At 43.3% G+C, this 24,261-nt stretch overlaps 2 gene segments (V, D, J or C); both read right to left on the bottom strand.

Moving 5' to 3' along the window:
• The window catches only part of LOC140588286 (immunoglobulin kappa light chain-like), a 45,660-nt gene extending 44,022 nt beyond the window's left edge, over nt 1-1,638 (bottom strand). Inside the window, 2 exon segments of the C gene segment in view lie at nt 992-1,304; nt 1,556-1,638. Coding sequence covers nt 992-1,304; nt 1,556-1,604 — 362 coding nt within the window.
• A 16,368-nt stretch (nt 1,639-18,006) lies between these two features.
• LOC140588288 (Ig kappa-b4 chain C region-like) lies at nt 18,007-20,232 on the bottom strand. The segment is given in 2 exon segments: nt 18,007-18,544; nt 19,980-20,232. Coding segments are annotated over 2 exon segments (333 nt in total).
• Nucleotides 20,233-24,261: the final 4,029 nt, after the last annotated feature.

The raw sequence follows: 24,261 nt of genomic DNA, 5'->3' as shown, positions 1-24,261 counted from the left end.
CGGTGATCAAGTGTTAAGATTATGAAGACAGAGAGAGAGAGAGAGAGCAGGAGCAGTGGTCCAGTTCTCAGGGAGTTTCCTGATGGATGAAGAATTATTGCTGCAGAAGGGATCAGCAGTAATGTTACCCAGGGCCTGGAAACCTCAGTCACTGGTGGCCTTGCTGCAGCCAGTCACAGTTAGATGTGGCCTCTGTGGAAACTGCTGGTGGCCAGTTGAATGTGAATGATTGTTAGGTTGAGAAGTTTAAAGAAATTTCCACCTTCTGCTAGTACCTAAACTTATATTCTGCTGATTAATAGCACAGGACTGAGATGTTCAAAGCGCTGTCCTCCTCAAATGATACATGACAATCAACAACATGAAAATGATCATGCAAAAATGTGATAGTCACCAAAGTAGGACAATAACTTTGAAATGTCATTCCAGTTGGTTTGATCCCACTGAACTCCTGCAGAACTAATGATGCATATGAAGTCATGTGCTGCATAATGACGTGTCAGTCAGCGATGGACTACATATACAATGGTGTTCCATCTATTTTCTGAAAACACTTATTCTATTGGGGCGGGGTGTGGGGGTCCAGAACTTATCCCAGAGGATACAGTCACAAGGTAGGGAACAACCCAGGATGGGGCACCAACCCATCACAAAAAGAGATTTCTCCCATAGGGATCCTCAACATGTGCCAACTCTTATTTATTACTATCATGTTTAAAATAAACATGCTAATTGAATTGTCTTAATTAATAATAATTAGTTGGCACAGATCTTGCTGTTTTGAATTCTAAGTTTTTCAAGGTTTTTCGCATATTCATGAAAGACATGTAATATTTTTTAAGTGTTTTTAACCATGTTACACTTAGAGAAAAGTGAAGCTTTGGTTTAACTTTCCCCTCAGCACCTGCAGTGAGTCCCAGCTGCAGCAGTGCAGTCACTGTGCAGTCTGACTGAGGGAGGTTTTTGTACGGCTCTGTATCACTGTGTGAACACATGTTGACTATTGGGGTAGTGGAAACTCTGACAGTAATAATCTCCTGCATCTTCAGCCTGGACTCCACTGATGGTCAGAGTGAAATCAGTACCAGATCCACTGCCAGTGAATCTAGAAGAAGTCCCTGAGTTAAGGGTACTTGCATAATATATCAGGAGTTTAGGAGCTTCTCCAGGTTTCTGTAGATACCATGCTAACCAATTATTGCTATACACAGCTGTATTGACTTTACAGCTCATAGTGACAGTCTGTCCATGGAGAACAGCCTTTACTGCAGGAGTCTGAGTCACAATGAACTGACCACTGGATTCTGCAAGTAAGATCAAAATGTAAACATGTTAGTAAAAATAAAAAGATAAGTAATAACAGGTCAAATTTTTTATTTTAAATTTTGTAAATAAATCCATATGCAAACCCAAATTATTTATAACAAAAGAATATCAGTGATTGTCCTTAGCGAAAACACAATGAACTGAATATCTATATTAAGTTTGCATATCATTGTTGAATCTCTATATGAATAATGAGCATTATTTGCCAATAAAAAGTACAGAATATTACCTTGAGCAAAAAAGGCAAAGACCACAATGAAGATGCTGATAGACGCCATAGCTGTGTGGGTGTCTGTCGCTGTGAAGTACAGACAGCTGTCAGTCATGAAGTGTTATGAACAGGATTATAAGCACCATCAAGGCACTGAAGCATGTGCTGCTTATGCAAAGTGTTTCCTCTATGCAAATTACCATCCTGGGCATTCAAGCCCATAGAGTGAAAGTTGCGAAGCAGAATGCTTCTTGTCCACACGATAGGCGCAGGGATTGCTGGGATTGCTGCGAGGTTTGCTGGGATTGCTGCGAGAGAGTGGTGTTGAGCTGCAGCGATTGTTTGGGATTGTTTTTTTGGAGTGTTTTGAGTGTTTGTGTGCTTTACCTGTTTACGTGGGTGGCTGTTTATTTCTATTTATTGTTCTTATTTCGGTCAGCGTGAGTGCTTGTCTGTCCTGTCTGTTAATCAACAGCGCGATTATTACCGACAGAGAGCTGCGGGTGTCGCGTGCGCGGCGTTTTTCTGTCCGCGTTTAAACTCGTAACAAACACCCGCGGGGCGATTATAACTAATAACATCTAACGTCGGCATCGCTACCAAGCGTCGGAAAAGGACAGTTGCTCCTGAGCTTTGCTCGGTCGCCAGTCGGGGCCGGGAGGACATTTTCCACTTTTTTCCCGCTCCGGCAGTAGCCTGCTGTGAGGGGGTTTTTGTGGTTTTTCGACCTCCCAAGAGCAACTTCGATTTCGCCTTGTTTTTAGTTCATACTTGGTTCAGGCAGAAGTTCTTCTGGTAAGTAGTAGTAAGTTTATCAGGTTTAAAATTTTTAATAAAATAATAATTAAGTTCCGTTTTAACACAAGTAATAACTTATTTTAGTGTACTCCGCACGTTACTGCATTTATTGTTACGCAAATTAATCTTTATAGTTAAATACACTATATAAATTTACTGGGCTGGGAGTACGGGGTCATAGTGAGTTAGTTAATTATGGGGCCAGCTCAGTGTTGCGTTTGCAAGATGTTTGCCCTTCTGGACGTTAGTGTCCAGTCGGACTTCATCTGCGAGCGATGTAAGCTAGTGGACTCACTCATGGTCAAGGTTCGCGACCTTGAGGAGCAACTGGCTCGCATCCAATGCAACAGTGAGTTAGATGAGCTAGTTGATACGCCGTTTAGGGAGACGGTGTGTACGCCACTAACGGGGGGGAGGGAAAATGAAGAGCAGAGAGGTCGAGAGAGCTGGGTGACCGTAGGTCGTAGACGCAGGAAAAGGCGTACACACGTTACAGAGGCGGCATCACCTGAGGTGTCTGTGTCTAACAGGTTTCAGGTGCTTCCAGCTTTAGAGCCGGAAGGGACTGGGGAAGCAGGTGGGCCCTTGGGCACTGAGGAGCCCCCTCCCCCCAGAAAGAGGGAGGTTGTGGTAGTGGGGGATTCAATTATTAGGGGAGTAGACAGTTATGTGTGCACGCGTGATAGAGGGTCCCGTACGGTGTCTTGCCTGCCTGGTGCCCAGGTAGGAGACCTTCCAGATCGTGTGGACAAGCTTTTGGCCCCAGCTGGGGTGGATCCAGTTGTCGTGGTGCATGTTGGCACCAACGACATAGGCAAGGGTAGAAGGGCTGTTCTGCAGGATAAATTTATAGAAGTCGCCAATAAGCTTAGAAGCAGAACGTCCATGGTGGTATTTTCCGAAATACTCCCCGTGCCACGCGCAAGTGAGGCTAAGTTAGCTGAGATAAGGAGATTAAATGCGTGGCTAAAAGGATGGTGTAGGAAAGAGGGGTTTAGGTTTATGGGGCACTGGAGGACCTTCTGGAACAGGTGGGACCTGTTCAAGCCGGATGGGTTGCATCTGAACCGGAGGGGAACCAGTGTACTGGGAAGGCGTATTTGTAGAGTAGTTGAGGAATGTTTAAACTAGGGACTGGGGGGGCAGGGAGGTTAGTTAAGTATGTAACTGGGGGGAAACGGAAAGCCCAAAAAAATCATATTATAAGTAGGCACTGTAATAAGCCTACCCTTTGTTGTCTGTATTTAAACGCCAGGAGTATTAGGAATAAAATTCATGATTTAGAGGCTCTTATCTCATCGGACTCTTATGATATTATAGCAATAACTGAAACGTGGTTGAGTGATAAGGATGGACAAGAATATAATATGGATGGTTACACATTGTTCCGTAAAGACCGTATAGGTAAGAAGGGAGGTGGTGTTGCAGTATATGTAAAGGAAATCTTGCAGGCAAGGGAGCTTACTGATATAAGTAAAAGTACGGAAGCTATATGGGTAAAATTAGATGCTACAAACTCAAATAGCCTAATTGTCGGTGTTTGTTACAGAGCACCCAATGTAGCTGCTGAGGAAAGCAGATTGTTATACAGTGATATTAGGATTATGAGCAATAAAAATGATGTGGTAGTTATGGGTGATTTTAATCTACCGGGGATACAGTGGGACATTGTTGCTGGCTCTTCTGAAAATGAACTTGAGATGGTGGAATTAGTACAGGATTGTTTTTTTACTCAGTTTGTTAACACCCCTACCAGGGGAGATGCCATTCTTGATCTTGTTTTGTCTAATAACCAGGACAGGATTGGTAAATTAGATGTTTTAGAACCACTTGACAGTAGCGATCATAACATGGTTAAATTTGAGGTTAAGTTTAGTGCCCGAAGAGCAAAGTCCAAATCAAAAATATATAATGTTAGGAAGGCTAACTTCAATTGTATGAGATTAAAACTAGAAACCGTGAACTGGATGGAGTTAAATAACAAAACTGTTGAAGAGGCATGGGAATTTTTTAAAAGCACATTATTGCAAGTACAAGAGGACTTTATACCTGTTTCTAGCAAGAATAAATCTAGGAAATTGCAACCTAGGTGGTTTAATAGGGACATAAAGTATAAAGTAAGGAGGAAAAGGGCTTTGTTCCAGAGATGGAAAATAACTGATGATGACATAATAAAGCAAGAGTATCTAAATCTACAGGCTGAATTAAAAAATGACATTAGACGAGCTAAAAGGAATGTCGAAAGGAAGATCGCATTGGAGGCTAAGGATGACGTTAAAAGTTTCTTCCAGTATTTTAACTCTAAAAGAGCTCTAAAAGCTGAAATTACTAATCTGCAGGATAGTAAGGGTCTTATAATTGAAAACGACATTGACATAGTAAATGAGTTCAATGATAGTTTTGCACGGGTATTCACTGTCGAGGACACTAGTAACTTACCAGTTCTTATTACTAATTCAACATCGTCTATAACTAATATATATATAACTGAAGCTGATGTTTTGCAAAGCCTAGCTAAGCTCAAAATAAATAAATCACAGGGCCCTGATGGCATCTTACCTATAGTGTTAAAAGAGATGAGGGATATTATTTGCCGACCCTTAACATTACTGTTTCAAAAATCCTTATCTGAAGGTGTGGTACCTTCTGATTGGAAGCATGCCAACATAACGCCCATTTTCAAAAAAGGGGATAGAAGTAATTTGTCAAACTATAGGCCAATCAGTCTAACTTGTATAACTGGTAAAGTTATGGAGGCTATAATCAAAGAGAAAATGGTAGATTACCTGGACTCAAATAACATTTTGAGGGATAGCCAGCATGGATTTAGGAGAGGTAGATCCTGTTTAACAAATCTGTTGGAGTTTTTTGAGGAAGCTACTCAGGAAGTTGATGATAAGAAGGCCTATGATGTCATCTATTTAGATTTCCAAAAGGCTTTTGATGTTGTTCCCCACAAGAGGCTCTCACTTAAACTCAAAGCGACAGGTATTTTAGGAACTGTAGCGACTTGGATTGATAACTGGTTAACGGATAGGAAGCAGCGAGTAGTTATAAGAGGCTCGATGTCACAGTGGGCCTGCGTTCATAGTGGGGTACCGCAGGGTTCAATTTTAGGACCACTTTTGTTCCTAATTTACATAAATGATATAGACACCAATATATACAGTAAACTGGTGAAATTTGCAGATGACACCAAGGTGGGTGGTGTAGCAGATACTGAACTAGCGGCTCAGCAGCTACAGCGGGATCTTAATTTAATTAGTGACTGGGCTGACACCTGGCAGATGAAATTTAACATAGACAAATGTAAGGTACTCCATGTAGGGAGCAGAAATATAAAGTACAGGTATTTTATGGGACCTACTGAAATAAAGGTAGCTGATTATGAGAAAGACCTTGGTGTGTATGTTGATGCTTCCATGTCTCATTCTCGCCAGTGTGGGGAAGCAATAAAAAAGGCCAATAGGATGTTGGGGTACATCTCCAGGTGTGTGGAGTTTAAGTCAAGGGAGGTAATGCTAAGATTATACAATTCCTTGGTGAGACCTCACCTAGAATATTGTGTACAGGTTTGGTCACCATATCTTAAAAAGGACATAGCGGCCTTAGAAAAGGTGCAGCGTAGGGCCACAAGAATGATTCCTGGTCTTAGAGGAATGTCATACGAGGAAAGGTTATTTGAGCTAAATCTGTTCAGCCTCAAGCAAAGGAGACTGAGGGGGGACATGATCCAGGTCTATAAGATTCTAACAGGTTTGGATGCTGTTCAACCGAATAGTTACTTCAGCATTAGTTCAAATACAAGAACTCGTGGCCATAGGTGGAAATTAGCGGGAGAACATTTCAAACTGGATTTAAGGAAGCACTTCTTTACACAGCGTGTAGTCAGAGTATGGAATAGTCTTCCTGATAACGTAGTGCAAGCTGAATCCTTGGGTTCCTTTAAATCAGAGCTAGATAAGATTTTAACAACTCTGAGCTATTAGTTAAGTTCTCCCCAAGCGAGCTCGATGGGCCGAATGGCCTCCTCTCGTTTGTATAGTTCTTATGTTCTTATGTTCTTATGTTCTTAATGGGTCATGCTGGACTCAATCTGATGCATATCAGTTAATCAATCTAGAGATATTGAACTGGCGATACTGACTAAAGAAAACAATGAAAAGAGGTGAGATCTATCTGCAACCATATATGTCACCAAAATGATAGATTTCTGCAGCTTTTAGCATGCATGTCCTCACAAACTTTAGTGCTTTAAATACCTGAACAGTAGACTGGACTGGGCAGACACACAGCGGCTCTGTACAAGAAATGCAACAGCAGACTCTATTTTGTTGACCCTACTCTGAGGAAGCTCTGATCTTTTGGTGTGTAGCAAGCTGCTGAGTATGTTTTATCAGTCCAGAGAGACCAGCTTGTTTTTCTACTTTCTGGGGGGAAATGTCAGGATCAGGCCCTGTCCTACCCCTTCGGTATGTCTGTTCCCTGTTTAGCCAGCAGGTGTCGCTGGCCATCCCGTGTCCTTAGCTCCTAGTGTTTCTACCTGGAAGCCGATTGCCTGTGCATCTCCAGCCAACACTTCTACAGCTTTCCAATATTCACAGCTAATTATCTGTGCCTTTCTCCAACATTTATGGCCAATGAGCTCGACCATTGTCCAATATTGCCCATCTCTGCCAATCACCTCTGAGAATCTCCATCTTTCTGACAAAACAATTCACAGCGAATGAGCTTTGCCTTTGTCCAAGATTTCCCATCTCGGCGAATCATTGCTGAGAATTCACATCTTAAGACTAAAGGTTTTATGTGTTGCTTGCAGTTTTTATAATATTGGTGATCAGGGCAGTAGCCAGCTATGAGGTCACTGAGGTCCGGAAGTCAAGTTTTTAAGAGCAAAAAATAAAATTTGATGCCAAATATGTCATGCCCCGCTCGTCTGATCCTCGTGTGCCATGCCCCCCTCCCTCACTGCCCCATGTGCAGGCGAGTCGAGCTGTAAATACAGGCAAACGGGGTTTATTAGCAGGGAAACAGAGGTACTGTACATGGCAACGAACATCAATGACAGACCTAGGGAAACAGACTTGAACGCGGGCTAAATACACAAGACAAGCAGAGAATAACAGGCAACAGGTGATACCAATCAGGAATAACCACGAGGTAACGAGGGGGGCGTGGCACACAGGAGGATCGGACGAGCAGGTCATTACAACGGCCGTGTAGGTGATTTGCGGTCATGTAATGCATTCTTATTACTACCTAATTGGGATCGGATGTTACTCAGTGGTTACGTAGAGTATACGTTTATTTGTCTTTAATTTTCTCTTATTTATTAAGTTTTGCAGTTAGCCATTTAGGCTATAGTTTTCATCTTTAGGTTTCTAATAGGCTAATTTAATTTTGACCCTTAGCTTTCTAAATCATCTCTTGTTCTCTTTATTACACAGTCTCAGGAGTGGGTCCGGCTTATGTGTCACTGTATGTTTGTCGTGCATAACTGTGTACATAAATAAAATTGTCAATCAAGAAAACCTTAGATACGGGGGAAAAAGATCATTCTTCTGATTCTTCGACTGAGCAATGTTTGTCTTTTCCTTATCTTAATTTCATTCATTTTGTTTTCATTTTTTAATTATCAAATTTAATTTAATTTATGATTTTATTGGTAACAAGCATTTTCTTTTAATTTATGCTTTTTCTGTAAAGCACTTTGAATGACTTTATGTATGAAAATGTGTTATACGAATTATCTTGCCTTGCCTAATAGATAGATAATAGTTCATATCTCTGTTCTTTATGTGTGCCTCACATTAAATAAAGAAGCAGAACAATGCAGCACAGGGGACAGACAGCTGTTTGAGGCACAATAAACATGCTGCTGTGGATTTCATACTGTATTAAGGTGTCGGCAACTTCAGCAAATGAGTGATATGATGTATCACATACAGTATGTGTGTATGTGTGTTTATGTACGTGATTTTGGACCCAATTTCCCCACATTGTGATAAAAACCATTTTACCGTAACGTCAAATTTATAAAAATCTGTGAATGTAATCAAAACAACTCAAAATGCCGGAAATCTCATATTTTGTTTGGTTACTTACGGTTATGGTTAGGGCTGGGTAGGGGTTAAGGTCGTCATAGTTCGCAATAGCATGTTTCCCATAGAAATGAATGAGTGGTCCCCACAAAGACATGATTACAGATCTATGTGTGTGTGTGTGTGTGTACCTTTTAACTGTGACTAGTAATAAATATTATGAGTGCATCAGCAGGGAATCAGGTGATGTTGCGTCATGTCAGTCTTTTTGTTTCAAGCAGGGATTCTTAAACTGGGGGCCAAGGATAGATTACAGGGGGTCTGTGAACTTGGATGGGAAAATTGTATCTTAATCTCCAGTGACCTCTAGCAATAAAGTGTTAAAAACAATATTCTGATGAGGCCCACAGGCCAGACGCACAGAGGGGTTCATGATACAGAAAGGTCAGGAATTCCTGGTCTAGTGAGATGGAGATGAAACACATCAGCATAAACACACTGAGGTTTACTTACTTGATGGTTCACTGAGGTAATATTAGTAATAATAACCTGGGGGAGCAGGATCAGTGTGATATAACAGAAAACTGTGAGTGTGTATGTCAGACACAGGGAGGGTGTGGATAGTTCAGGGGAGGGATGAGGTCAGGGAACAAGCCCATCTGCACACCGGTGATCAAGTGTTAAGTTTATGAAGACAGAGAGAGAGAGAGCAGGAGCAGTGGTCCGGTTCTCAGGGGGCTTCCTGATGGATGAAGAATTATTGCTGCAGAAGGGATCAGCAGTAATGTTACCCAGGGCCTGGAAACCTCAGTCACTGGTGGCCTTGCTGCAGCCAGTCACAGTTAGATGTGGCCTCTGTGGAAACTGCTGGTGGCCAGTTGGATCTTAATGGTTGTTAGGTTGAGAAGTTTTAAGGAGTTTCCACCTTCTGCTAGTACCTAAACTTATATTCTGCTGATTAATAGCACAGGACTGAGATGTTCAAAGCACCATCCTACTCAAATGATACATGAAAATAGATCAAGATCAAACCTATCATGCAAAACTGTGATAGACACCAAAGCAGGACAATGGCTTTAAAATGTCGTTTCAATTGGATTGATCCCACTGAACTCCTACAGTAGTAACCATGCATAAAGTCATGTGCTGGATAATGATGTATCAGTCAGCGATAGACCAGATATACATTGGTGATCCATCCATTATTGAAACCACTTATCCTATTCTGGGTGACAGGAGGTCCAGAGCCTATCCCACAGGCTACAGGCACAATGCAGGGAACAACCCAAGATGGGATGCCAACCCATCACAGGGCACACTCACACCAGTCACTCACACTTATAGGCAATTAGGTCATTCCACTTACTGTAGCCTCAGCATGTTTCTGGACTGTGGGGGGGGAAACCAGAGTTCCTGGCAGAAACTGCATTACAACACAGGGAAATCATGCAAACTCCACATAAATGAAGCCCCAGCGGAGACTCAAACCCAAGTCCCAGCGGCATGGGGTAACAGTGCTAACCACCCCACACCACCACAAACTGATAAGCCTGTAAGGTTATACAATGATGAAGCTGAAAAATTCCTATGTTTTAGACAAGTCCTAGCCATTGTAATGTTGTGATGATCCTGGTGTAAACAAACCTACTGCACTGCCAAACATATAAATATATAGCACACAGAATTATATAAAGTGTATAATACTTGGTAATGAAAATAACTATGTTACTAGTTTATGTATTTACTATACTGGATGATTACAGTAAAATGGAAGATACCTGTGTGTATTCAGTCTGTTAAATTGGTTTGATCTCCTGGGAGATTTTATTTTATCTTCCCCCTCAGCACCTGCAGTGAGTCCCAGCTGCAGCAGTGCAGTCACTGTGCAGTCTGACTGAGGGATGTTTTTGTATGGCTCTGTATCACTGTGTGAACACATATTCGCTATTGAGGTAGTGGAAACTCTGACAGTAATAATCTCCTGCATCTTCAGCCTGGACTCCACTGATGGTCAGAGTGAAGTCAGTACTAGATCCGCTGCCAGTGAATCGAGATGGAATCCCAGAGTTACGGGTACTTGCAAAATATATTAAGAGTTTAGGAGCTTCTCCAGGTTTCTGCTGGTACCAATACATGTGCTCGCCATTTCTATTAGTATACACTGGCTTGCTGCATTTACAGTTTATAGTGACTGTCTGTCCTGAGGAAGCTGATATCAGCCCTGGAGTCTGAGTCACAGTCACCTGTCCTCTGGATTCTGAAAATAAATTTTTAACAGAATTAATACAACATTAAGATAATTGTAAGTCACACCAGATATCTCTTGTATGTAAAAACATACAAAATTACCACACTAAGAATCTTCACACATATAAATCTTTAGCAAAACTCACAAGTCATTAAACAATATGTTGCAAAAAAGACAAGCTTGTTCTGTTTTACCGTGAGTGAGGATGAAGAGCAAGATGCTGAGGCTGATCAAAGTCATGTTTGTTTGGAGTCTGTTGTGATGAAGGGCAGCTGTCAGTCATGAAGTGTTAAACCTCCTGGAATATAAACCCTTCCAGAGCACTGAGGCATGAGCTGGAAATGCAAAGTACCTTCTGACTGACATCATAACTACAGAGGAAACATGAAACTTGTGTTATTCAAAATGATGCAAACCTTTTAATAGTCTGCATACCTTTGTATATAGTGATGTGTCTATATGCCTATTTAAGCTGTTCAGCCCTGTTTTATACAGTCAGTCATAGATATAAACTACATCTCCCCCAGACACTGAGAAGAGCTCGTCTCCCCCCAGTTCTCACAGGTTCTTACAGAGGAGCCATAGAGAGCATCCTGACCAGCGGCATCACCGCCTGCTACGGGCACCACAAAGCCTCAGACCAAAGTCAGCAGGGAAGATGGCAGGAACCTCTCTACCCTCAACAATGAACATATTTAAGGCTGTAGCAGCAGAGCCCACTCTGTCATGTGTGACCCCGGGCACCTGTGAGAGAGCCTGTTCACCCCCCTTCCATCTGGATAAAGGTTCCGGATCATTCCGCCCACCTCCACCAGGCTCTGCAGCAGATTGTTCACCCCAGACTGTCACAGTGATGACTGATATAAATCTGATATAAATCTGTTACCATCTGCCCCTACAGAGACTGTCAGTCTCAAACCCAATACAGCTTCAGTCCTGTAGCCCTGGTTTCTGTCCTTCCTGCTTCCTGTCCTTTCAATTTCATCACCCTTAAATGCTAAAATGCTGTGATGAATTAGGATTAAATAATTCATTGTATGATTATTGTGATTACAAAGTAAACATGCATTAATGCCTTTATAGGGGTTTGTATCGCACTCTGTGTTCTTTTGCTTCCCTCTAGTGGTAGCATGTGGCATTCTTTTCTTCCAAATCACATATTACAGTGATCCCCCGCCTATCGCGGAAGATGCGTTCCAGACCCATCAGCGATAGGTGAAAATCCGCGATATAGGAAGACCATGTAAATAAACATTTTTTTATATACTTTAAGCCTTAAAATACCCCGCCCACAGCAGTTCCATGTTCCACCAGACTTATGCTTGAAATCCCAAGTTGTTACTACACTACCTGTCAACTCTAAGACATATTATAGTAACTAAAGGTACATCAAGATTAAAAAGTAATAATGGAGATGTATTATCGTATGAACCGCTTTGGCACTTTGCACCTTTGCTTAAGAGGTTTGCTGATACCCTATAGGCAAACAAGATAATAGGTTATGTATACAACAGATATATGCACTAATATGTAATAAGATACAAATAAAATAACCTGATCAGGCGACACTGTCACTGTTACAAACCACAAGAGAAATAAACCTCAGTGTATCTGTGCTGCATCTCTCTAAACAGACACACTGACATGATAACATCACCTGAGTCTCTGCTGATATAAGAAAACACTCTTACTGTCTCCTTCAGCCAGGATGTCAGTAACTCACACCTGTCCTCAGTTGGTGGTCAGGTGCCTGAGCCTGTACTGTGTGATCTTACTCTGAGCCTGTGGTACTGAGCTCTGAATCTTATGTAATTTGTCATTGCTCTTAGATCATAGGGCTCAGAGCTTGAGCTGTGTGCCTGTGTGTCTTGCTGTAGCTTAGCTTGTGTTATTCTTGGGTGTTTGTCTTGCTAACTCGGCATCAAGGGCATCACTAGGGCTTTCTACCCCCCCAGTAATTCTACAGTACTTAGCTTAAATAGTGTGATATAATTAATTTTCATTATGATCAGATTCTGTTAGTAAAGGCTTATCCCCCCTTTTCATAAGTTTCTAGTGATTCTCTTGGTTGGTGCCCCCTCAGAAGATGGCACCCAAGGTGTTTTCCTATGTCACCCAATGGGTTGATTGGCACTGGATGCCAGCATGGTGACTGGTTTGTGTACTAGCGTCTTGTTTGTGGGTCAGTGGTTCTTGATGACCGGTATCTTGCCTTGAGTTCCTGGTCCTGGTTAGCCTGTGTCTTGTTCCTGGGTTCATGGTCCTCATTAGCCAAATTTCCACAGCCGGTATGCTGGGAAACTGGTCTCTTGTTCTTAGGTTTGCCGTGAGCATGCTGGTTTGTGTTTCAGAACCACTTCCTTTTTCTTGGGTACTGCTTCCTATTCCTGCTTTTCCAGTGCTCTGCACTTGACGCTGCCTTTTGTGCATAGCAGCCTCAAGTTTGGCTGGTTACCTGTTTGAGCTCTCGGGGGCCAGTGAGCAGAAAACCTGGTTTTGTGGATGGATGGTTCAGTTTGGGCAGCTCTGTTTGGCCAAATTATTATGTTCCCCTACAAACAGAACCCTTTTCATTCTCTAGAACAGGGGTCTCCAACATGTCGCTCGCGAGCTACCAGTAGCTCGCAACCCCTCTCCAAGTAGCTCGCCGAAGGGTTAACGAATCTACATAAATTTGAAAACTTGACCAGTCAAATTTGATTAGTCACTCGGAAAACCAACTTGCATGTATATCCAATCATATCCGCCCCCTTCTTACACTAAATTATTATTTGCCCATTAGTTATCGATCAAATAGTTGCGCTGCTGTCAAGCTTGATGATTCAGGGGTGATGATGTGAGATGGGCAGCAACCATGACCGCGGCAGGTAGCCATACCAATAAGAGGCTGAAAACGTATTATTTTCATGAAGAATGGGAAACAGAGTTCACAAATGTAAATGACGAGAGTGTATGTCTGATCTGCGGTGCAAGCATGTCAGTCGGTAAAAGATGTAATGTGGAGAGCCATTTCACCAAGGTCCACGGCAACTTTTCAAGGGACTTTCCTGAAGGTAGCAATCTACGAAAGGAGTATCGATATGTGTTTGTGATCTTAACTGAGGGGAGTCACACAGCCGAACATTTCATCTGAGGCTGACGGCCTGAAATGGGCCACAGCTGGGTGGGTATATTAGCCATTGGCTGTGGGCAGCTGGGTGGGTATATTAGCCATCGGCTGTGGGCAGCTGGGTGGGTATATTAGCCATCGGCTGTGGGCAGCTGGGTGGGTATATTAGCCATCGGCTGTGGGCAGCTGGGGTTGGCAGGCGGCGATGCCCAGCACTGCGGATTGTTATGGGAAGGTGCTGACATCCCTGTACTCGTGCTTTACTAAAGGTATTTTAAGCAATAGTACACTGTTCCAGGTGTTACAGAGCTTTTTAAAATAGAATATATTATTTAAAATGATTCTAAAATGGGGATAATTTTCTGCACTCAGACTAAATATTTCTTCATGTACAATTGAATAGAAAAAGTACTAATGTACCCAGTCAGTACCTGACATTTCTGCTTCCTGTCCCCTGATCAGAAATGGGGTCAGTCCCTCCCCCTCACAGCTGCCCCAGTCCAGCCTGTTTTAAGCCATGAAACTAAACTCTGAGCCGTTGGAGCGAAACTCATATTTGCATGAGCTGAGCAGGTTCTGCTGCCCCCAGAATAGAGCAGGCAAATGTCCCCCAGTCCCCCTGGGGTTAGAGTGAGGTGGGGGCTCAGCCCGTATCACAGAGCAGCAGATTGTCTCACACGATAACTGACTGTCTTTGATTATTATTATTAGTCATGGCATCTTGGTGGAACATGTATCTATTATGCCTCAGAGTCCCCTTCTCTCTGATCATTACTTGTTAACGTTTGAAATCCAGTATAGCCTTCCGTTGACCGCAGCTCCAAAGTACAGAATCAGACGTTCCATTGCCTCACTAACTACAACAACATTTATGAAACAACTTCCACAGTCCTTCAGCCTTACATCTGAAGCATCGTGTATAAATGAACTTGAACAGGCGACTGCAAACATGGATAAATCCCTTCGTAGCACACTAGATCTTGTAGCTCCACTTAAGAAAATAAAGCATAGAGATAAGAAACCTGCCCCCTGGTACTCTGATCATACACGTGAACTCAAACAGGCATCACGCAAGCTAAAGCGCAAATGGCGCTCAACTAAACTAGAAGTTTTCAAATCTGCATGGAAAGAGAGCCTGTCTAAATACAGACAAGCACTAGTGTCTGCTAGGTCTGTGTATCTCTCCAGATTAATAGACGGGAACAAAAACAATTCAAAATTCCTATTTGAATCCGTGGCTAGGTTAACACAGAATTCTCCATTAAACTCGCAAGTCCCACAATCTCTTAAGAGTAATGACTTTATTACATTCTTTAATGGTAAAATAACTAAGATTAGACAGACCATCCAGTGCACATCCTTAGCTACCTATGACTGCCAGACTCCTGCTAGTCTTATGCCTATCAATAATGAGACTTTTGAATCTTTCATTCCTATAAAACACCCAGAACTCCTGAGCTTAATTTCCTCCTGTAAATCCTCTACAAGCCTCATAGACCCAATTCCTACAAAATTTTTCAAGGAAATCGCACCACAGATTAGCAATACCCTGTTAAATGTGTTAAACTCTTCTCTTAAGCTTGGATATGTTCCTAAACCTTTTAAATTGGCTGTTATTAGACCCATTCTAAAGAAACCAAATCTTGACCCTAGTGTTTTAGGAAACTATAGACCAATCTCAAATCTTCCTTTCATTTCAAAGATCATGGAAAAGGTTGTAGTTCGTCAGTTGTCTACTTTCCTACAAAAAAATAATAATAATGAATTGTATCAGTCTGGCTTTAGACCAAACCATAGCACAGAAACTGCTCTAGTCAAAGTAATGAATGATTTACTTATGGCTTCTGACCGTGGCTTGATATCGCTGTTGGTATTACTGGATTTAACTGCAGCATTTGATACTGTGGACCATAATATCCTCTTGGACCGGTTAGAAGGTGTAGTTGGCATTACAGGGACAGCACTCTCTTGGTTCCGCTCATATTTAACTGATCGCTATCAGTATGCACATGTGAACAACGAATCATCCAAGGCCACCAAAGTCACATACGGTGTCCCACAGGGATCAGTACTGGGCCCACTACTGTTTACACTATACATGCTACCGCTTGGTAACATTATTAGAAAACATGGTGTTGGTTTTCATTGTTATGCAGATGATACACAGTTATATATATCTGTTAACCCTGATGATACATCACTCCTATCTCGGTTAGAAGATTGTCTGTTAGATATTCGGTGCTGGATGGCAAAAAATTTTCTAATGTTAAACACAGAAAAAACAGAAGTACTGGTGATTGGTCCCAAGGCTGCAAGAAATAAGTTTCACCACCTCAGCATTAGTGGCCTTCCTACACAACCTAACACAGTGGTTAGAAATCTTGGTCTTCTAGTAGATTCAGATCTATGTTTTGATGCTCACATAAGAAGTATTACTAGAACTGCGTTTTATCATCTACGAAACATAGCCAAGCTTCGTAAGATGCTCTCACTTCGTGATGCAGAAAAATTAATACATGCCTTCGTAACTACCAGACTAGACTACTGTAATGCCCTCCTTTCTGGTTGCCCGTCTGGTTCCTTAAATAAACTTCAGCTGGTACAAAATGCGGCAGCCAGAGTTCTCACAAACACTAAAAAATTTGATCACATCACACCAGTCTTATCCTCCCTTCATTGGTTACCAGTTAAGTCTCGGATTGACTATAAAATACTGCTGCTAACCTATAAAGCACTGAATGGCCTTGCACCAGACTACCTTAATAATCTGCTGACCACATACAATCCCCCACGCTTGCTTCGATCTCAAGGTGCGGGATATCTGTTAGTACCTAGGGTAGAAAGATCTACGGCAGGCTGCAGAGCTTTCTCCTATAGAGCTCCTCAGCTGTGGAACGGTCTTCCACCGGATGTGCGGGTTTCAGGCTCACTTTCAATATTCAAGTCTAGACTAAAAACACACCTATTTAGTTTAGCTTATAGGGACACTAGTTCTAGCTCTAGCTAGCTTCTCACTCCCAGTTAAACCTATAGTGTGAGGTGTAGAGCTGGGTGGGGATCGGTGCCATTGGCTTTGGATAAACTGAATTGACAGTGCTGTCACTCTAGCTTCACAATTGCTTGTGGGATTGGAGTGCTGACATTTCAGGGACTCCCCGTGCCTGCATTCCCACCTGCCTCTCCCTCCTACTTATGCTGCCATAGCCATATCTGCCGGAGCATTGCACTTCATATTGCACTCATCTAACTTTTAGCACTGCCTATAGTCTCCCTTACTTTGACTAATTGCATTTATTTCCACCACCTTCTCCTGGGTGGTGCTACCTGGAGCTTTCAATCTATCAAGATGTCCAGCACACCCTGCAACATGTGACGTCGCCACTGCCAATGACGACCGTGCATCCAGCTCGCCGTTCTGCCAGTGTCATCTTCCTTGTATGACCCGCTCCCTGCCTTCTGGCTGCCTGGCGATTGGAGGAAGTGTTGGCACCGGCTTGTCATCTCCCCCCTGCTCCCCGTTTGTGTTTCAGACTAAACTGTATTTGACTCTCCCTGCCGGCCCCTGGAGGATGGGCTCCCCCTTTGAGTCTGGTCCCTCCCAAGGTTTCTTCCTTCTAGGGAGTTTTTCCTTGCCACTGTCGCCTATGGCTTACTCACTGGGGGCTTTGGGTGGGGATGCTGTAAAGCGCTTTGGGACAATGTAATGTTGTGATAATGCGCTATACAAAAATAAATTTGTTGTTGTTGTTGTTGCTGTTTAAAAATGTATTATATTTTTGATACGTCATGACAATATATTTCTTGAGACCATATACCAGGGGTGGGCAATCTTATCCGCAAAGGGCCGGTGTGTATGCGGGTTTTCGCTGCAACTCCCTAATTAGGCTGAAGAGTCCTCACACCTGGGTTTGAACAACTGACCTACAGGTTATCCCAAAAACCTGCATACACACCGGCCCTTTGCGGATAAGATTGCCCACCCCTGCCGTATACTCTTCATTGGAAATGATTTTGGGGTGTGGTTTGCAAAATCAGTATAGAGGAACTGCTCAGTATGAACCTTATCAAACATAAATGAAAAGTCCCTCAATGTATCTATACTTTACTTTCCTCATAATGTGGAAGATAAACAGGGAAGATTTTGTCCTTCTGACAGAAGACTTACATTCAGACTTAAAAAAATCTACCCTGAATACTGTAGTTCAGGATCATATTCTATGTCATGATGGCACCATTGTGTGCATGTTAAAATAACCAATTATGTTGGTCGGTGTATCAGACAGAATAAAATCTTTATTTATCTATGAAGCATTCAGGAATAAGACACAGAAGATAATACAAGGAGACACCAAAACTAATAAAATATCAGTAAAGATATTCACTCATGGATCAAGCAAAGCACAATATATATTCAGTTAGTAAATCAGAAGCCTGTAGCACAGCACAGTAAAAACACAGTAATCAGCCGCTCATCACAGGTGACACTGAGCTCATCTACTCTGAACAGTCGCCGCCCCTCAGCATTTGAGTGACAGGAGCCTGGCAGCCCTGATGGGCCTCACAGACCACTGAACCCGCCTTCTTCCACTCGTCCGCAGTGAGGCTCAGGCTGCTGCTCCAGCTGTACAGGCGGTCCTTCTCTAGGAGCCCGCGGCTCGTCTCCGAGTATTTGCTGTTACCGTCCACCTTCCAGCTCAGCTTCCAGTCGGAGGGGAAGCCCTTGTTGGCCAGGCACATCAGGGTGGCCGTGTTCTTGCTGGACACCTCCACAGTGGAGGGGGGCAGGATCGTCAGGGTGGGGGCTCTGTTACCTATGAGGCACCAAAGAGCTAGACTTTAGGTCAGATTCCGATCCAAACTACGTTGATATAACGATATACAAAGTGCAGCATGACATAGTGGACCGAATCTAAGACTGCATAAACATTCCCGTGTACCATAAACCGGGAGCTTTCCATAAACAATGTTGCCTTTGTCGGGTATCACAGCTTAACCAATTCTTTTTCATATGGGTTTTTGAAACGAACGTTTAAAATATGTAGGACGTATATATAACTCCGAAAGTGAAGGACGTTAAACATTATCACTGGATATTATACGTTCGGCTGATTATAAAAATCTAACTTTATATAATAACATTGTTTATAATAATAAATATCTATGTTCCATACACTTATGAACGTTTATTGACACATTTAGACACTTAGAAATATTGCAGAGTATCCAACAGAACATTCGCAGCATGAGATATGCACCGCAAAAGTTGTGTCTATAGAACAATGAAGGTTCAGCAGTCAGAATCTCCTTATTTCGTTTGAAAACTATTTGTCGACATGTCATTGCCGAGCTAGAGCTCTGATTGATCCGAATTATTAATACTAAAGTTCAAACAATATTACACAAAGAGACGCACTTACTTCCAACGTCCAGCCTGGTACCGCCGCCGAAAGTGACCCACAGTGATTCACGGCGCTTCAGCCGCTGTACAAAAACCTCACAGCAGCGCAATACAGGCAACTAATAATCCGTTTCAAATATATCTAACATTTTTATATGCATAAAACCTCCAGTAAACAGACATAATATTTATCACTTAGACAAACTAAATATGCTGAAAACTTTAAGAATATTATAAGTGTATTATTAACAAGTAAAAAGCCTGTGTTACAAATATATGTTATCTGACCTAAGCGAGTATATGACTGATGTTTTAAATAAACTTCTGCCTGTGATTCTGTTAATGTCAGGGATCGTCCTTGGGGATCCCCCATGCAGTGACATCACAGGGAATCCCCAGCACCTCCTAGAGAATCCCTGTCTGTCTCGGTCTTCTCATTTTTGGAGTCCCGTCCTGTCTGCAGTTTCCCTTGAAGGTGTTTCTTGTTTGGAGGCTACGCCTTCCCCCAGCTGACGCCATTTCAGGTTTCTATCTCCCAGGTTCTCATGAGTTCAAGCGCATTTGTTTCTCTGTTTGCCTTCCTTTCATCTGACCCGAGCTTGTCTACGGACCACGTGACCTGTCCTGCCCTCAGTCCTGACGACGCACATCGCCCGACCTCTGTCTGCCTACCGATCACCGTCTCCGTCTCGCCCCTCTGCTGAACGACGCGCGTCAACCGACCATCGCCTGTTCCTCGCCTGCGGCTTGCCTTGTGTTTCGGATCCTATAGTCTTGCCATCTGTCTTTGATTTGGGCTGTCGACCTCGAGTTTGTATTTTGCCAAAATTAAATCCTGCCTGCTTTACCTGAATGGCGCGTCATCCTTTCCCGTGTTCCTCAAAATTAAATGCCGTAGAATTGCGAAGTTCTATCTTTTTCAGTATTTCTTCATAATCTCCTGTGTCTTGCATCCATAATATGTGAATTAACACCCAGATGACAGAAACCGCGAGGCTTTTCCCAAATGTCAAGCGAGATCACATCACCCCCTTCTTAAGGAGAAACTCTTACAGGAAACTCCTGTAACCATTCAGAATATTTGCATAGAAACGACATTGTGCTGTATTTGTTGCACGTGTCTGAGTGGCTCAGCCAGCATACTTGAGGTTTTCCATCTCAGAGGTTGTGGGAAATGTTCCCTTTAAGCTCCGCGTTAACGCAGCTGCGCACTACTGCGGGGGCTCTCGCTTATTATACAAACCCGCGCCCGCAATAAACTGTATTTTTATTTGTCTTTATAGTCTGATATAAATTTTAAACTGTAATTGCTGTTTTTTATTTTCTAGAAAAACAAAACGTTTGGAATAATAATTATCGGCTATTACAAAAACACTTGTCAATGTTGAAAGTATCCTTCTTCTTGAGTGACCAGTAGACCTATAATCTCTCAGCCAATCAAGCAAAGAAACATCACGTATTTTCTGAAAGTGCATGCCTAACTTAACCAAATAAGTTATCTTGTTCATGCAACTGGGAATAACTATTGTGAGAGGAGCGTGAATTTTCCTGGTTCCGATTTATGGACATCAGTAAACTAAGTAGCATATCCAGCAAAAACATATGGGTAAATAAAGCATGCAAACAATTCAAGTTGGAATGGCTGTCGAAGTGTTTCAACAGGCAATGGAGATGTAAAATTGGGGGATGTACACTATAAGGACAAAATTATTGGGGCACACTATTTAATCACTTAAGTCGTGGCGTTTCATTCAAGTGTATAAAATCAAACACCTAGCCATGCAGTCAGGTTTACAAACATTTGAGAAAGAATGAGTCATTCTGAAGAGCTCAGTGAATTCAAGACTAAGACTCAAGACTTAAGAATGTTTATTGTCAGCCCAGCCATATACAAGTACACACAGTTAGGTTTGTCACAATTATTACATAATCACCTGATTCCGATTATTTGAAATGGCCGCGATTAATTTTTGCTTAATCGTTAGAATCGTCTCCATCTGTATGAAAATAGTTGGATGAGACAGAACCTGCATATTTCTATCTCTTTTTTCCACATCGTTTTCTACAATGTAATATTTGACTTCTGAACGATCCCCACCAGCCCAGCCCGATCTCCACTAGATAGATAGCAGATAGCAGACTTTAACATTTTGGTTCCCGCTGAGGCTTCCAAGCGGGTCGTTAAGAAAATTTTGCTCGATGAATTGGTTCAGCAAGGTATACTGCCTGAGTTGAGTGGATCCCCTAGTGTTGCTGCCACCCCGGTTCGGATGTCTGCTGTAGCGGAGGCCAGCAGCGACGATCCAGGGAGTGGACACCGCATGGATCTTGGAGATCCCCGCTCAACCAGGGAGGACCTACTGCTGACGATTAAGCTACGGGAGCTCGAGCTTGAGATTAAGAGACAGGAGTACCAGGCTCAGCTACTCCGTGTCCGGGCTATGGAGATGGAGGCTGAGAAGGAGCTGGAGTTACGTTGGATGAGCATGGGCGACCAAAAACCGATGCCACTTCCGCGTAAAGCACCCACACCAGGTACGCCTCCACCCGCAGCTCGCTCCGCCCGAGACCAGGCTGACGCCAAAGACGCTCCTAGACCCAGTCCCCGGTCTCCCTTGAGCTCGCCTGTCTCCCCGGAAATTGGTAGATCGAGCTTTGATGTGAGCCGACACATCGGTCTTGTTCCTGTGTTTCGGGAAAACGAGGTAGACGCCTACTTTTCCATTTTTGAGTGCATTGCCATGACGTTGAACTAGCCCAAACATCTCTGGTCATTGTTACTGCAATGTAAGCTTGTGGGTAAGGCACAGGAGGTTTGTTCGGCTCTTGCGTTAGAGCAGAGCCTGGATTACGACATTGTGAAGGCTACTGTGCTTCGCGCTTATGAGTTAGTGCCGGAAGCTTATAGGCAGAACTTTCGAAAGCTTCCCAAATCCGCCAGCCAAACATACGTGGAGTTCGCACGCGAGAAAGCCGTCTTATTTGATAAGTGGTGCGGCGCTAGTGGTGTGTTTAATCATGACCAGCTTAAGGAACTGGTCCTGTTAGAAGAATTTAAGAACTGTGTTCCTGATCGAGTGGTAGTGTACCTGAATGAGCAAAAGGTCACTTCGCTAACTGAAGCTGCCACCCTCGCTGACGAGTTCATTTTGACCCACAAAACTGTGTTTACTCCGATTCCTTTCCCTCGCAAAACTCACCCTCGTCCAGTTGTATCCTCCCCCTCGTCAGCATCGTCTCCACCACCCGTGGAGAAACGCGAGTGTTTCTATTGCCACGAAGTGGGCCATATTATATCTGTTTGTCCTGCGTTAAAGCGCAAGGAAGCTCGCACAGCAGCTAGAAAAGTGAATGTTGCTGCCTGCCCGACAGTTCTTCGCCCTCTCGTGTTGATGCTGCTTTCGAACCGTTTGTATTCTCTGGTTTGGTTTCGCTTAGTGTGACTGATGCTCGGCACCCTGTGACTATCCTGCGGGATACGGGAGCCGCTCAGTCCTTCTTGGTGGAAGGGGTTATTCCCCTGTCTGTCAATACGTACTGTGGTACGGATGTGTTGGTGCAGGGAATCGATTTATGTGTGGCTGGAGTTCCCCTGCACACTGTACATTTGAGTACTCCCGATTTCTCGGGATACGTGCGAGTAGCTGTCCAGCCCCAGTTACCTGTCCCAGGCATTACGTTTATTCTTGGGAATGATATAGTGGGGAAGAGAATCGTTCCTCTACCCGAAGTCGTTCCGGACCCTGTGCTTTGTGAAAATGATGTACAGTAGCGGTGGAACACCCAACGGTGTTTCCTGCGTGTGTGCTTACTCGTGCACAGCGGCGCCAGCTCTCCGACATTGACCTCGAGGACACGTTCATGTCCGTGCCAGTGTTGGACAAACCTTTGAAAATTGAGTCTGTGGCCCCGGTTCCTGATAACTCTGTTACCGCCCCTGAAGTTCCGTTCTGTTTGTTTTCTTATGTTTATTTTGTGGTTTTTGTTGTTTTTTGTTTGGGATCTGTGTATATTGGTGACCCGTGTGGGTTCACTCTTGTGTGGGGGGGTGTTACGTGCCGTAAGTTCGGGTTACGTGCCGTAAGGAATTTGTGCCGTAAGTTTCGGGTACGTGCCGTAAGAGTTACGTGCCGTAAGTTTAGGAGGATGCCTGCAGGTCCTTCGGACGTCCTGCCCACTCACCGATTGGTCAGCCGCCCGCTCGACTCCGCCCTCTGGACCTGACCCCGCCTCCCTTGCCCTCGGAGCCGTTTCTGGTTCATCGGCTGAAGAGATCGCCGCTTCGTCCCTTCGAGTGCCCGCTACTTGCTTCTCGCCTGCTAGCTCGCTCTCCGTTCGCTTTACTTTGTTTGTTTGATTGATTGATTGATTGATTGATTGATTGTGTATGACTGTTTTGCCCTTGACTTTCGATTCTCGCCTCGCCCTTATTTGTACTTTTGCCGTGGTTTCTGATTGCTTGATTGGTTTTGGACTTTCGCCTGTGTTTCGACTTCGCCTCTCGGTTTTCCCTTTTGATACCTTTGCTTTGGCTTTGTGTTTCGTGTTCACTAGGTGTGTAGGGAGTGTCTGCTTTTTTTGTTTATTCGTTAACGTGGGGATTATTGTTTGTTTGGTCAGGGAGATAGATTTAGGCATTGTTGTTTCGTTTCACCTTTTTTGTGTTCGCTTAGGTAGCTCAGCTTGTGTTGATACTCGGTAGATGTGCTTTTGTTTGTTTCTTTGGCCTTTGTCAATCCTGACGTTCGTTACACCTAGTGTTTGTGAAAAACTATAAAAAAAGACTCCCTCTGTGTCCAGTGTTCCTTTCTACTAGCCCTAGTTGTCCTGTCCTCCCCAGTCCCTCCTTCCCTTTCACTTTGTTGCGGTCCAACCCTAGACTGGATCGTAACACCCAGAATATCAGCCAGATATTTTGATTTTGGATTCTTTGTGTTCTCTGTATGTTTAATAAAAGTTCTGTATAGCACATACACTTGTGTCTGAGTGCGTGTTTGCGTATTAGTTATGCGCATCCCTGTATATAAATATCCTCCTGAGACCCAAGGAAAAAAAGTGTCCTTCAGTTTTAGGTTAATTGTGATTTTCTATGTCTTTGGAGGAAATAAGACATCTTTTTTCAAATTTATT

This window comes from Paramormyrops kingsleyae, chromosome 3 (genome assembly GCF_048594095.1).
Source record: "Paramormyrops kingsleyae isolate MSU_618 chromosome 3, PKINGS_0.4, whole genome shotgun sequence".
Classification (NCBI taxonomy): Eukaryota; Metazoa; Chordata; class Actinopteri; order Osteoglossiformes; family Mormyridae; genus Paramormyrops; species Paramormyrops kingsleyae.
Note: the sequence above shows the minus strand (reverse complement) of the source record. Positions and strands in the feature narration are given on the sequence as shown.